Source organism: Lacerta agilis, chromosome 1, assembly GCF_009819535.1.
Source record: "Lacerta agilis isolate rLacAgi1 chromosome 1, rLacAgi1.pri, whole genome shotgun sequence".
Classification (NCBI taxonomy): Eukaryota; Metazoa; Chordata; class Lepidosauria; order Squamata; family Lacertidae; genus Lacerta; species Lacerta agilis.
Genome location: NC_046312.1, coordinates 61861943 through 61876926, shown reverse-complemented (window position 1 = coordinate 61876926; position 14984 = coordinate 61861943). Strand labels below are relative to the sequence as shown.

Sequence of the window (14984 nt, the reverse complement as noted above, 5' to 3'; positions counted from 1 at the left end):
AATAAACTTAGTGCCTAGGTTCAAATTTAAGCAACTCTAATTAGCTACACCTCTTGTATTTTTTCTACCTACTCTTTTACCTGCATAAATTGATCCAACAGAATGTGCATTATGGTGCTATCCTATGCATGCTTACTCAGAAATCCAACTGTGTTTAGGGGTTATAGGTAACTGCCTCCTTTCTTCCTCCTGGGGCCCAAGATGGCAAGAAATCTTTAAAAGTTCACCAGAAAACAGAACAAAATCAACACCTGTAAAATTATAATGCCCATTCATATTAAACTCACATTTCGAGGACATCATCTCAGATGTTTAGGACAATTTTGTGAAGATACTGTTCTATTCAGGGCAATGGTATAGAGCCTAATACGGCTCAAATGGTCAGTCATAAACATTGGTAAAGTTTGGTTTGCTACGTACACACGCCTTGAGCTCAGTGCTTTCACCTACTGTCTGGGTAGAGAGATCAGAAGCTTTAGTTTCAGAATTAGAGTCCTATACTGTGGCTAATCTTCACTGTGGTTTATAGAAACAAGCCGCTTCATAAGCTATGGTTTGAAAATGAATTGTTTCTGTAAACCAGTGGTTATCAGCCTTTTTTTTTTTTTTTTTACTAGCAGGCACATTACAAATTTTAAGACAATATAGTCATTGCTTCTTCTCCCCTGGAAAAACTCAGGCTTCTCAAAGGATGTTCTGCTGGTCCTAACTGTGGAGATCACACAATAGACTCCCTCTCATCAGTGATACTGTTGCTGTCTAATAACAAGGCATATTCCCAAGTAACAGGAAAAATATACCAGGTGGCCCACCACCCACCCCCTTGCACACACTCCCTGCACACAAACTACAGGAACGTATGCATCTCTCTCACCCATACACACATTTCACATACATGTTTCTCCCTTCCTTCATAGATGACACATACACAGAAGTCACATGTTTATAGCCCCCACTTACTGCTCAGAGACTACACATACACACTCCCAAACCCCAGACATGTACATTTTTCTTCTCTCCCAAGTGTACCCCCTCTCATACACACCGTTATCTGTATAAACTTTCCCACTGTATGTACATTTTGCTTCATGCCTCAGGTTTGTAAAAGGGTAGGAAATGTGGGGTTGTTGTTTTTTTTTTGCCTAGGAAAATATCAGCACAGCCATAAGCCCACAAAATTTTGTATTATAGGAACATGACACCATCTAATGACAGACTACCCATGCTCCCCGGTGCAAGTCACGCTTCTACATGGGGAAGAACCTCATTTAGTCTCGCACTATGAGGGCATTTAAATCTATTAACCCCAGACTTTCTGATTCAGATTCAAGAGATAATAAGGCAGCTAAAAGTCTCTTTAACAGGTGGTGCAAGGTTCAAGAGAATAAGCTGATGAGTAATATCATGGGAGGAATGTTTCCAGAGCTAAGGGAAAACTGTGAAGCCCCCTTGTTTTGTTTTGTTTTTTGCTATTGGATGCTGTGTGTTGCTTAAGTCATCTTGTTATATTTATAGTATTGAAATGTGGTTTTTTTTGCATGCCATTATTTTTAACAGTTATTATGAAACTGTTACTATGTTATTTTGCTATGCTGTTATTAAATTGTTTCTGTAGTGTTTGTTTGAAATGCATTCCTTTTTTGTGATCCACTTTGAGCATATTTTTTATGTGGAAAAGCGGCATACAAACAAAATGAGTGAGTAGTAGTCCCCTGTTTTGCAGTAAGTTTGGGCTAAGTAAATTAACAGAAAATAGATAGAGGTATTCAGAGATTTACTCTTCATTATCTGGATCAACATTTAAAAGAAGAATAAGAACTAAATTATGTGGCTCAAATAAATGTATTTATTAACAGGATTTGATAAATGATAGCAAATATAGGAATCTTCAGATGTGAGTTGACAAATACCTGATATTTACTCAATAGTGTATCTTTGTTTGCCTAGTTCTAGCAGTAACGTTTCAGTGTAAGTGGAGTAAGTTTTTCCGCATAACTAATCACTTCAGCATGCACTACATACTATCTGTTAGTATTCATGGAACTGACCAAAGTATCTTTGCACAGAACTGCAACCTCTGTTTAATTAATGTCAGTATCTGAAGCAGATTACCAATACATACCTTTATCAAAAAGAAAAGAAAAATATATTACCAATACATAATAGCCATTACACTATATAACATTTTATAATACATTAGTCACTGAAACACACGTCTAAGCATTCGAGGGTAAATTTGATCAATTTTTTGTTGTTGAAGAAATTAGACAAACACAATATCTGCATTGCTGCTTCACATTTTGTTAGTGCCAGTAGATGTCAACACTAAGAAATTTAAGTTCAAGAGGATTTCATATTCCAGCAATGCGACTTGCAGCTATTTATATGCCAGTATCCAAATTTTTAAACTGATCGTGAGCTCATGCAGCATAATATATTCTTCCTTTACGCCTTTCTACAATTCCACAAATTTGCTCAGGGGTTCCCCAACCCCACAGAGCAGATTTTGAGAGCCTGCAGGAGCGAAGTTCTGATTGCATGATTAGAAGTCTGTTCTGCTCACACCTGGACAACTTTGGATAAAACCATATATATGTATCTCATTGTTCAGGTGCCAAACTTTTCCCTTTAAGTACTTTTATTTTATTGTAAGCTTTGCAGAATGTCACTTTGTAGGGAGAGTAAAATATCCATCCGTTCAAATAACTTGCCAGCAGTTAGGCAGGCTCTAAAAACAGTTTTAGGTGATGGGCAGTTTTTTGTACATAGCTGTAAGAACTTTACTACATAACGTATGAAATCAATCAAGTCAAGCAAAGTTGTACATAGTATTCTATAGTTATTTTACAGGATTTTATAAAAATATTAAGTCTGTATAGATTCATACAATAGGGAAAAAACCCCAAAGCCACAGTATGGTTATACTTTTATTAGGACCTATGAAAATGACTATGTGACATTTTGGTTGGTCCCAATAAAGCTATTTGCATACTGAGGCGTTCGAGTTGTTTTAGATAGAAAAATGCTTTTTTAAAAAAATGATACCAAGTGAAGCAATTTTAAATTTAATAAACATTCCTACTGTGAATTTCTCTTTACAAGATGATTTGCTAATGCCCAATTTAGTCAGATATAATGCAACCCTAGCAAAGGTGTAATCTTAAGTCTTTTAAAGTACAAACATTTGCAAATTGTAAAAATATGCAATCGTAATTGATAATGAAATGGCTTCTATACATATATAAATAAATGCACGCATACAAATACTGTAAAGACACAAATGACTTAATCCAGAGGCTCCTTGGATATACTCAGACCTCATGGCTCCTCAGACCTCATGGCTCCTCAATAAACATTTCTATGTCAAAGAAGGGAGTAGCTCCACATGGGCCCACCAGAGCAGTCATGGAACTCCAGGTTCAGGGCTATGGATTCAATCCCATCTCCTCCTGAATTTAGGGACAAACATCCACCAGCTCCTATGCAGGTTTCTTACTTTGCATGACACAATTTGCCTTCCTAGGGCAGTACAGGTAACAGGATAAATTCCTGAACATAGGTGGAGTCAAACAAAACTCCTAGCATAATACTTAACAGGAACTTTTTGGGTCTTACACATTTTACCACCTAACCATCATTTCAAATGGAAAGTCATATATCCTCAAAGGCAAGTTTAATTTACAGAGATACAATTCTTTATTGCATATGGGGTCAAAACTATGAAAACGGCCCTGCAAGAAAATGCAGCCTTTTAACTGCTACTGAAAATAAATTCTGTACATATCCTTATGCAGAGCATTGGTGATTGCAATATAAAATACATTACTCCTGGTTCCCCATTTGTGCTCCTAATGTCCAAATTCAAACAATTAACCTGCACATATTCTTAAAGGCTAAATGGGACTGTGTTGTCATTCTTCCTAGAAATTCTCTGTCCGACTGCCTAGAGACTCAAATATATAGTTCTCAAATAACAAACCCATAATGGAAATGCTACCTGAGATTACATCTTTGGTTTATTATTTTCTCCTCATCAGTGAAATACTGTTGAAAACACAAGATAGATTTGTATTTAGATTTAAAACAAAAACACGGAAATATTTCAAAGCGGTTCAATACTTTTCTTTGAAGTGGTACCATCTTCTCAAAGAGCCTTTTATCTGTTGTTAATATCTTCTACCCACCATGCAACATCATTATCAAATCACAAATCTACTATGTGCTAATGCTGCTCATGGTTTCTAGCAATGAAAGTGATGAAATCGGGGTCACATTTCTGAAATGGGCAAACCCCCCCCCAAGGTGAAAAGAGGGGAAACACTTGGGAAATGCATCTTTTCTACAAAGTACATGGTGCAAAATGCATAATACTGTCCCGATTAATCCACTTGCCCATTAATAAGGTTCTAGATTTTCTTTTTTGTAAGGGTGCCAAAAAGGGGAAATTAACTCTGAGCCACAACTTTCATATACCACTTCAAACACTAACTGGAAATCTGAACAAAGTTTATGCATTTTTGTAAGTGAAAACCTTTGCAATGTACCCTCATTACTTGAATTCAACGTGTAAGCTATACCACTTGCTTATTCCTTATAATTTCTCCTCCTTCTATCTCAATTTGCTCATACAGCCACTTGCGATCACAGCGGCATTCAGGTCCACACTTGCTAGAGTCACACTTGGGACAAGCATAGAAACATCCTAGGCAATCTTCATCAAGACAGTCACAGAGGTCTATCCCACTATAAAGCAGAAGTCCTTGGCTATCGTATACTTTGCTTTTTGCTGGTATGAGTTGCCTGGAGGAGAAACAAAGCAGAATTAACAGCAATCTGTAACACTGGACTCCATTTTAAGTCACTGGCAATTCAGTTTAAATCTTTTAGGTGAATTTGCTCTGGCTAATCTTATGCCAAGAATCAAAAGCCATACATCACATTAGCCACAGAGACTGCCAATAAATTTTGGGCAAGTTTAGGCTCCAGGGAGGCACCATTACATATAGAAACATGTTGGCAGAGTCTGACCATGCAACAGGTTTGTCATGTCTGTCCATAGGCTATGCAATTTTGTTTCCCTTCTCTTTTCCTTTGCAACAGTGGACGCAATGTTTTATGCTACATTAATTTTGTGGAAGGGCACCATTACTATCTAAGGTGTGATGCCACGTTATACCCGAAAGGAGTCTACTGATGCCGTGGACAACTCTAATCAACATTCACCTTCCTGCTTCAGTACAGGATTTATTTGTTCAGAACCACTTTGGAACAGAAAAGGCAGGATCAGTCACCTTTTAGATATTCTGTGGATTAATTCAGATGCTCCAACAGCATTATTGTGTGGCAATTCTTTATTCTTCAAGGTTTTTTTTCCATGCCTTACAATGGATTTTTTTATCACACCATTTCTATGCACTTGAATGAAAAGAGATTCTATCTACTTAAGCAGACTTGAAGCAAGGTCCAGATGCAAATACAGACTTTCCCCCAAGGGCGTGAAAGCAAGGATAAGTGTAATCATTGCAGGAAAAGAGCTCACCTGTCTGAATTATTGGATGTGCTTTTTGTCTGCAGCCTTCTTTTTTCCCTTTTGTTTGCTTCTGGAGCAAATTCAGAATGTCGTCCTGGATTAGCAAACTGTAAGGACTTCAAGGCCTTAGTTGTACGTCCCTGAACAGATACAGACAATTTCATTGAAACTATTAATACAAAGCTTAATGCATACACTGCCAGAGGCTTGCTAATCTACTTAGAATGCTGTCACTTCTTAAATAAAATGAGGCACAAAGCTGGGGCCAAATGTAAAAAAAACAACTTCCTGTTGAGGGTCATTGCCTTCAAATGCTCAGTTCATGAATATGAAGGGGGATAAGGTTGAGATGCCCTCAGTCCCTGTCTACATGAACAGGGTATCCACCAGCAATTGCTATTGGTCAAGGAAGATTATTACAGGTTAATACAAAAAAATGTGAACAAGTGGTTGCTGTATGCTGTGGCACAAAGCATCCCTCTCCCCCAACAAACATCTTTTAATTTTATGAAATCTTAGCCACCTGACCACTCGTAAGGTCTCTCTAAATGGGAAGTAACACTAGTAAGTAAAGTAAAAAAGCAACGGCAATTTCTTGTGGAGCAGGTAAGCGGGATATGAGTATATATCTAATGGTGCAAAGTAATAGAAACAGAAATAGTGAAAGCCTACTTTAATAAGTAAACAGGACATATTTTCAGTTCTCTCGTGACCTCACCTTTTAAAAAATTAACTGCTGTATGTTTTCATTAGACGAAGACTGAAGAATAACTTCCATTTCAAAGTATATCTTCCATCATGCTGCTTTTTATTGTTAGGAATAGATACCCCACTCTATCAAGTGATGAAGTAAGTTCTAAGGGGGCAGAATGATATCCATTCAATCCCATCAGAACTCCTACTTTGCTCTGTTGTATGTGTAGACTAGACCTCATTGTTCCCCAAAGACTGCTGTGGTTCCAACTTTTTATACATGGCTATGAATTAATCCACTTCTACTCAGTTTCACCATTCTGATGTCAATCCCTGCTCTCTCTTCCGCATTAATCATGTCAGACTTGCTTAGGGCACATTCATACATATATGCATAACATATCATGTTAGGAACTGCAGCTAGATGTATTAATGCTCTATTGCCAGTTACAGTGGTTACTGTACCTTGGGTTACAAACGCTTCAGGTTACAGACTCCCGTAACCCGGAAGTAGTACCTCAGGTGAAGAAATTTACTTCAGGATGTGAACAGAAATTGCGCGGCGGCGCGGGAGGCCCCATTAGCTAAAGTGGTACGTCAGGTTAAGAACAGTTTCAGGTTAAGAACGGACCTCTGGAACGAATTAAGTTCTTAACCAGAGGTACCTCTGTACTACATTTGAGATGATGTGAGGTTATATCAGAGTGCCTTTTGTTAAGTTTTGACTAATGATGGCTGTTTCACATAATTCTTCATGTTGCACTTATCAAGTGATGACCACAGATGTGGAAATTGCACAATATCTAGCATACCATTAGTACCTGAGGGTATTTATTAATAAATAAAATAATAATAATAATAATAATAATAATAATAGCTATCTTAGTGATGCTGTACGTTAAGTACAGCCCAACCCACAGGCACAATTACTTAGAATTAAGGGACAGCATTTTCACTGGGGCTTGCTCTCAGGTAAGTGTGCATACGGTTGCAGCCTAAGTCCAATAGGTAGGTGAAAAAAAGTATCCCATATACATACGTCTGAATCAAGTCTCCTTCGCTGACGGTCTTCAGAAGCAACCTCTGCACTTCCATTTATTATCTGTGTACATTTTTGACAAAGTTTCCAGCCAGGTATAAACTGCCGTCCAAACTTGGCACTTAGAAAAGTTGAATCGTCTATGTCAATTACATGCAAGTTTTTCCTTGAAAGCTTTTTGTGCATACTAAAAGGATCACAGCATGACTTTTGCAAGTCTTCATACCTATCAAGGTAAACTTTAGCATGATGGAAGCAGATTGTATCGTTCTCTGAAAGAGTTATCCCAGTCCTAAGCTGAAGGAGTAACAGATCAGTTGATGATAGTTCTTGCTTAGTCTTGAATCCAGTGTGACAGGTAAAGTATGTTTTATGGCAATCACTGCTAGCTTGCAGCTGATTTCCTACTGAACATGGATCCATTTTACTTGACCAGTACAATATATTTGATTGTCTACAGTTTGTCTTTGTCGTCCTTAGCAGCTGTTACGATTAGCCTGGAGAAAGCAGTGAAGGAAATGAGATTCATGCTGCATACCTTTACTTTCAACTAGACCCAAAATAAAAACAAACCTAATATGGATGTTCAAGGATTCAAACTATACAATGCAGCTGATTGTGCAGGCAACTTTTGCCTTTGTCTTATGATCTGTGGGCAGCCATAAGATTTTGTACAAAACCTCTGCTACCAGAATGCATTAATCTGGGTAAAAATTTGCATCCGGAGTGCAGAAGTACAGCAGCTTCCATGATAGGCGTAGGCATGTCAGTGCAACTGCCATACCATTTAAGAAGCATTTGATAGGGAGACCGAAGGAATGCAAGTGGCTAGGACAAGCCTGTACTAGCTTCAATAAGTGGATATGAAGGGAAGCTTAGCCTAGTTGAGAGTTAAGCCAGATGGACTGGCGTCCCTTGCCAATGAAAGGGTACTTTTAAGAACTACAGTGGCACTGACTTCCTCAAAGACTGCAGGCTGCTCACTGGTTAAGACTGCCAAACCAATAACAGTTATCTGTATTAGTGTGACTGTTGGCATTATGAATCCAGAGCTTTCCAGAAAATAAGTTCAACTTCATTTGTCCAAAACCAAAAATGACAAGTTGTTTAAAAATTCAAAAATCAAGGTTCTACATAGGGTCTACTAACAGATCTGATGCAACAATCTTAATGTTTTCAAAACCTCAGGGCATGATTTAAACAGAAATTATACTGATAGTAGTAGTCTAGTAGATGTCCTTGGGAAAGCATTCTCAAGCCCATCTCTTGGAATCTTCCTGTATAAAATTTAAGATGTGTACAAAGAAGCAGTTGGAACATATGTCTTTGTACGAGGCATATCGTACATGCTATTCTGACTTTATGAGGAGGATACACACAGGAGTATTCCCACATTAGAGATGCATCTTCAGACCACATCCATTATCTATTTTAATTGAGGAGGGAAGCATCCTTAAGAAAGTTTTTATGAAGATTTTCTAATGCAGTTCATATTCAAGCGGAAGGAAAAGCCAATAATTTGCAAGGAGAATGACGGAAGCAAAGCATATATGCAGAAGCTATTAAGCAAGAATAACATTGCAGATATCTAAATTTTGCAGACAAGCTCCAAATCAGAGCAGCAGCAGCAAAAAAAAACACAAAAAACACCTGCTGTTTTCCATCTCCATGAGTGATACATGTGCATGGGTCCATCCATGGTCCAAACTAGTTTTTCAAAAGGCCAAACTGAGATTTTACTCAAGAGCTAGGATCTTTTAAAGACATCTTCTAGTATTGGCACAGCTATGGCATTTGTTTTAACTAATTTCAGAGGCCAAAATTCAAAGAACGCTGTGCTTATTTTGCACATGGTCTGTACCAAAATTCTCTTCAGGCTGCAGCCTCTCACACTGCACTGAATGCCTCCTGATCTTCTAGAGCAGATTTTTCAAGAGGGCATGATGGAATTGCTCTCAAAAGTCCCAGTATATTCCTTCTATTGTCTTCTTGAATTTATTTTGATATCTAGACTGAAATCATATGAGGATGCTTCAGCTGGAGACACTATCATTTTTCTTGTCTTACTTCTTAAGAAATATTGCATTTTGCATTCTCTTTTCAGGCTCAAGCTTTTGCAGAAACATGTCACAGAGAGCAACATGTTCCCACCTCTGCAAGCATTTGCATTATGGGTGCGCAAGCGTTTTACTTCTGCAGCTAAACACTGAACTTGGGCTTTTAATGGTTTGTTTAAGTTCCCACGAATTCACCACAAATTCCAATAGAACATTGCTTGTTTTAAAAAAATTATCTTACTAGTTTGAAGACCTCGTTCCATTTGGGATAGAAAAACAGATGTACAAGACTGTTTTCTGCTGTCAGACCCTGCTTAAAATGACAGCATCAAGATTTGAATAATGTTGTTCCTGACAATATTTTACCATGATGAGTGTTGCAACATCTGGTGCTTCACTTTTGCTCACATTTAAAGAAAGGTAGGATAGCAGCAAATTTTAGTAAGAACAGAAGATGGCAAGAATATTACATTAATTTGCTGTTGGCATGGAACTAAGCTAAACTGCTGATGCCCTATGAAATGCTCATTAAAACCATGGCAGGTGGTGCTAGAAAGCAAGCAAGCAACCAACAACTGCTGGTGTTTACAGAAATAATTTTTTAAAAGGGAGAAGGCACTACACCATCAGCAGCAGGACAGGGTAACAAGATGAAAGAGTAGGAGGAGAAATATCAGCAACTTCAGGATTTTATTTTCCATTCTGGAGAACAGGCTTGTAATTCTACACTTCTACAACTCCATTTTTAATGGACAGATTCTTCTGTGTTTGAGTTCTTCAGTTTTCTTTCCCATGGCATCATGTGGTCTTCATCAACCACCAAAGGCAAAACCAGGGTGGAACAAACTGCACAAATGCTTCAACACAATTGCAAGACTCAGGCGAGTGTGCATTATTAGCACACAATACCAAAATGGTTCAGATTCTTTATTGTACATGGGTATTCTTTTGTGCACTTTGGCATCACATAAGTGCTGAAGCATTTGTAGGAATTAGCTCTAAGGTGACGGATGCTATTTGTCACATGTCTACTTTCCTGGCAGTTATTCCTAGGAAACTAACCAAATTGCAAACTGCAGCAAACTTACTTCTGCACCCTACCCAGCACAGCTGTCTCCTCCCTTTCACCCTCCACAGTACTAGTTTAGCTATCTCTGCCTTGGAAAATAGGGAGGCCACAGCTAGAAAAATAATGCAACTGTCAAATTGCACCCATGATCTCTGGAGCATAGGAGTTTCACTGTGGAGCAAAGAGGAATGAGTGCCAGCAGAGACAGGGAAGTGAGCTGCAAGGAAAATGAGCAGTCAAGGGACAACTTTTAGCAAGGCACTTGGGATGATTATGCTTGGAAAAATTCTCATCAGCTCAATGAAATATTTTTAGGTGGTTGGACCATTCTCTTCTGGCAGGCTTTATGGATGTCGAGCATATTAACAGTCAAATTTTCTGCTGCTGTAAATTGGATATATTTCTTTCAAATGCATTGTTATTGACTACTTCGAAATATTTTTTTATGATACAGTATGTAATTGTATTATTTTTAGTGAGGCTGACTGAAGGTTCTTTTGATGGAAAAACAGAATATGAATAAAAACAAAATTAAATTTAATAGTTTACAATACATATTGAAGAGTGAGTGTGTTGGGAAGCAGGGGGCTGGGTCAGGATGCTAAACTGGTCAATGCATCCACTGACTAAGGCTGCATTCACATGGCAGTTGATTCAGTTTTTACTCCTTTCCCCCAACTGCTTTAAGTTCTGCATTATATTTGAGCTTCACATGAGCATCTTGGAACAGGACATGGCTGGCTAGCTTCACACTGCAACATTTTGTTGCAGCTCCCACTTGTTCCAATAGTGAGCACAGGGATCAAATACCTATCTGTTTGGGAACACAACTGAGCCTTCAAAAAATAAAAATAAAAAATCAGTTGTTTATACATACTCAAGGGAATCTCCCCAAGCATGTATATACATTTCAACACTAAGAAAAAATATTTTTTAAACTGCAAAATGGCCTGACAATTCCTAGAATTACAGACTGTTGATAGCAGACTGAGAAGGGGGAGGGAAGGAGTTTAATAAACCAGGAATCAGACATATAGTAACCCTTAGGAGTTTTTCCCTCTGCACATTTCTCAACCATGGAATGTTAGAGTTCTATATTACACGAGGAGCCAACATAAGTAGAAAAGGCTTTCCACTTCAGAAATTCAGCACATGGGAGTGCTACAGAAGTGAAAAGGCCAACAGCAAATGAGTCAAGCACAACATTAAAAAAACAAAACAAAAAACCCCAAAGGGAACAATTCCAACCCACTCAGCCTAATGAGGACTTAAGAGCCATGGAACATTGAATGCAAGTTGCAAAATAAAATATGGAAAAGGGGAGGGATAGAGGATGAGAGGGAATTGGTCTGCTTAATCCCTACATAGCAGGGCATGGAGAACCTGTGGCCTTCAGTATGTTGTTGGACTACAACACCCATCAACCCTAGCCAGGGCATTTTCGGTGGCTGTTCTCAGAGTTTGAACTCCCTCCCAAGAAAAGTTAGAATGGCTCCCTCTTAGGAGTCCTCCTGCCAGACACCTTCTTGTTTCAGCATGCTTTTGAAAACTGACAGTTTTTAATGAGGAGATGGGTACCACAGTTTTTGTTGTGATTGTCCACCCATAGTTTTAATTCTATTTATGTTTAATTTTTTAATAACCCCCCAGTTTTTAGTTGTTCTTATTTTATCTGTGAGCCCCTGTCAGGGGGAAAAGGCAGGGTATAAACAAACAAATGTAACAGTAGCTACAGAAGATGGAAGTTGCAGTTCAACAAGACTTGGAGGGGTCACAGGTTTCCCACCTGCTCTACTGAGGATATTACGGTATCTTGGAAGACAGCATTGCTGACTAGCTGGCACCCTGTATTGAGAGTAGAATTTTTTTGTGAGGGAGATTATGTTATTTAGTTCTGCACTGTATACTTGTAATGGATGTAGCAGCAGCATTCAGTTTCTTATAAGAAAGAAGCGCAAAGCCCAAACATATATAAGGGTTTGGTGACTTCTGTTCCAGTGTATCTGAAGAAGTGTGCATGCACACGAAAGCTCATACCAAGAACAAACTTAGTTGGTCTCTAAGGTGCTACTGGAAGGATTTTTTTTTTTTTTTACTATGGCAGACCAACACGGCTACCTACCTGTAACTAGAGCCCAAACAGTTTATGTCACCTGCCCTATAAGCTTTTCTTTCATTATTGAGGCAAACTGCACTTGTTCAGCAGAAAGAGAAACAGACTCTGAATGTGCTCAGAGGTACTTTTAACATACTACTACTGGCTGGTACAATAATCACCAGTAACAAAGCACTGTTCAAATATGTATAAACCCATCACCTGGACCCTACCAAGGTCACATTAAGAGGATGTAGTAGAATTGAGAGCATGCTCAGAAGAAGAAAGGAAAGCTCCTGCAAACAGCTCTGAACCAGGTGATTATAAGACACCAAGAAAAGGGGAAAGGGAGAAGCTCTCCACTGATTATTGATTGTACCTCTGGTTATATGTCTAAAGGTAAGCTGGAAGCCAGCAATAATGGCAAACGTGCTACAACACATATTAAAGCAAAGCAGATGTTACATGTACAAAAAGTTTTACAAAATACAGAAAGCATATAAAGCACATGAAGAGGCAATCCTAATAGCTGCATACAGATTTTTGCTTTTTGTACTACAGCAGGAATGCTTTAAATTACTGCGGCACTAGTCCTGATCTGGTATCAGTAGCTCAATTGCTATGAAAATGTAATAGTACAGGTGAGGAAGCAAAATAGGCTCCTCAACACAAGGGACAGGCCTATTTGCATGATTTTCCTATCATCTCCACAAAGCTACAGGCTGCATGGCAAAAAAAACTGGGTTTGTGACCAAATGTACACTCAAAGAGCTGTAATTTACTATTTAATTTATATACCGCTTAATTGCCAAGGTGGCTTTTAAGCAGTTTACAAGTATCAATGTTTCCTGAGCTTTTCACATTTATCTTTAGCACATCTCTAATGTATAAATGTGGTATTTAGTAGAACTACAAATGCAGACTGGCTCTCATATTAGTCCCACACAAGTGAAGTGGCTAAATTGACTAAAACAGCTTGAAGCAAGGCCCAGTCTCTTTCTAAGAGACTGCATGCACACAGATTTGGACAACTACTGGTATATACTGAATTGGCCTGAATATAAGCCTCACTTCCCCCCCAAATTCCGACCGTAAAAAGTTAAAGTGCACCTTATATTCGCAACCTTATGGTATGCAGCCAGCAGTGCAGGGAAAACAGCGCCAGGATCGTGGCAAAGTGGCGCCCACCCTGTACAGTCCCCTGTCCAAGGAAGGGGAAAGGCAACCAGCAACGCAGCGTGGCTCCCCCCCCCCCCCAGTATGCAGCCAGGAGCAGCGAGGAATGGAGCAGCTTATATTTGGGCCAATACGGTATTTCTTTCATATATTTAAAGGGCCTGCGATTTTCACACTCAAAATATCATACATGTATATATTCCTAGAGTCAGTCACAGTCTGTTTTGTGAAACATGAAAAAGTAGCGGAAAATGCACAAAACAACTGAATGTGACAGTGGCAAGCCTACCTTCAAGTCTGTGAAGTTACTGACTGAGGATATGTCAAAACAGTCAAGTTCCATCTACATAATCTCAGTCTCTACCTTTGGTTAACTTTTCCCAATTTACCACAGAACCCAATCAGGGCTATTTTCCAAATTATGAATTAACGGGGGGGGGGGGGGGAGAAGCAGTAGAGCGTTTAACTTTTTTTTCCCATTTCAAAGTACACATGCAGCGCATCTTTCTTCGCCTTGTGTATTCCTGCTAAGACTTCACAGCCTAACCTACCTCACAAGATTGTTGTGAGGGCAGCAATAAATAGGGGCGGGGAGAAACTCACAAGCCGTTCGAGATCCCGCGTGGCGCAATGGTTACAGCGCAGGACTATGACTTGTTGGGAGGCCTGGGTTCGAATCCCCGCTCAGCCATGCAGCTCAGTGGGTGGCCTACCTCGCGGGGTTGTTGGGGGGGATGGAATGGGGGAGGGAAACCATGTGCACCGCCTTGAGCACCTTGGAACAAAAGGCGGCGTATAACTGCGACAAATTACAAACACAACAGGATAAGAATCACTAACAAATCTAGCGTATTAGCGATTCCCAACTTTTCCCGTGTCGTTAAAACCACGCGCACGTGGGGAAATAGCATTATCGTTGCAAAAGCTCCTTCTCCGGCGCCTACCTTCACGTAGGCTCTCCTGCGGCCCTGTCCCGCTCCCACCCCAGCGCTCGCCTCGCCCGTGGCCGCCATGAAGCTGACTGGCCCCAGCAGCTAGGCGTCGACGGAAGGGAGCGGCTGCCCGCGAGGAAAGGGCTGCAGCCTCACAGATTCCCCACTACTACTTCCGGCTCCCGGCTCCCGAGCACTTGTTGGCGGGGGTCCGCCATGTGCGGGGCAAGAGGAGTGGAAAGGCAAAAGCAGCCTTCAGTTAAGATGGGCCGTGTGGTCGCAGCGCGCTCTCCCCGATGGCGGTTATTTTGTTGGGAGGCGCGGGACTTTGTTCGTTGAACTCTTGCCGCCGCGTCGGCAGAAGTTCGGCAGGACGACCGGCACTCCTCCGTC

General features: G+C 39.9%; 1 protein-coding gene across 2 annotated transcripts; it reads right to left on the bottom strand.

Annotated features, from left to right (window-relative positions):
• Nucleotides 1-3049: 3049 nt before the first annotated feature.
• Nucleotides 3050-14728, bottom strand: ARL14EP (ADP ribosylation factor like GTPase 14 effector protein). Of its 2 annotated transcripts, XM_033151223.1 has the most exons (4): nucleotides 14604-14710; nucleotides 7263-7759; nucleotides 5540-5670; nucleotides 3050-4800 (listed from the first exon to the last, which is right to left on the bottom strand). In XM_033151223.1, exons 2-4 carry the CDS (start codon nucleotides 7683-7685, stop codon nucleotides 4572-4574), a joined length of 783 nt encoding a protein of 260 aa, XP_033007114.1. In that variant the 5' UTR covers nucleotides 7686-7759; nucleotides 14604-14710; the 3' UTR covers nucleotides 3050-4571. The 2 variants fall into 2 exon arrangements, with proteins under 2 accessions (XP_033007114.1, XP_033007123.1); XM_033151232.1 differs by lacking the exon at nucleotides 7263-7759 and having other exon boundaries at nucleotides 14604-14728.
• Between the last annotated feature and the right edge of the window lie 256 nt (nucleotides 14729-14984).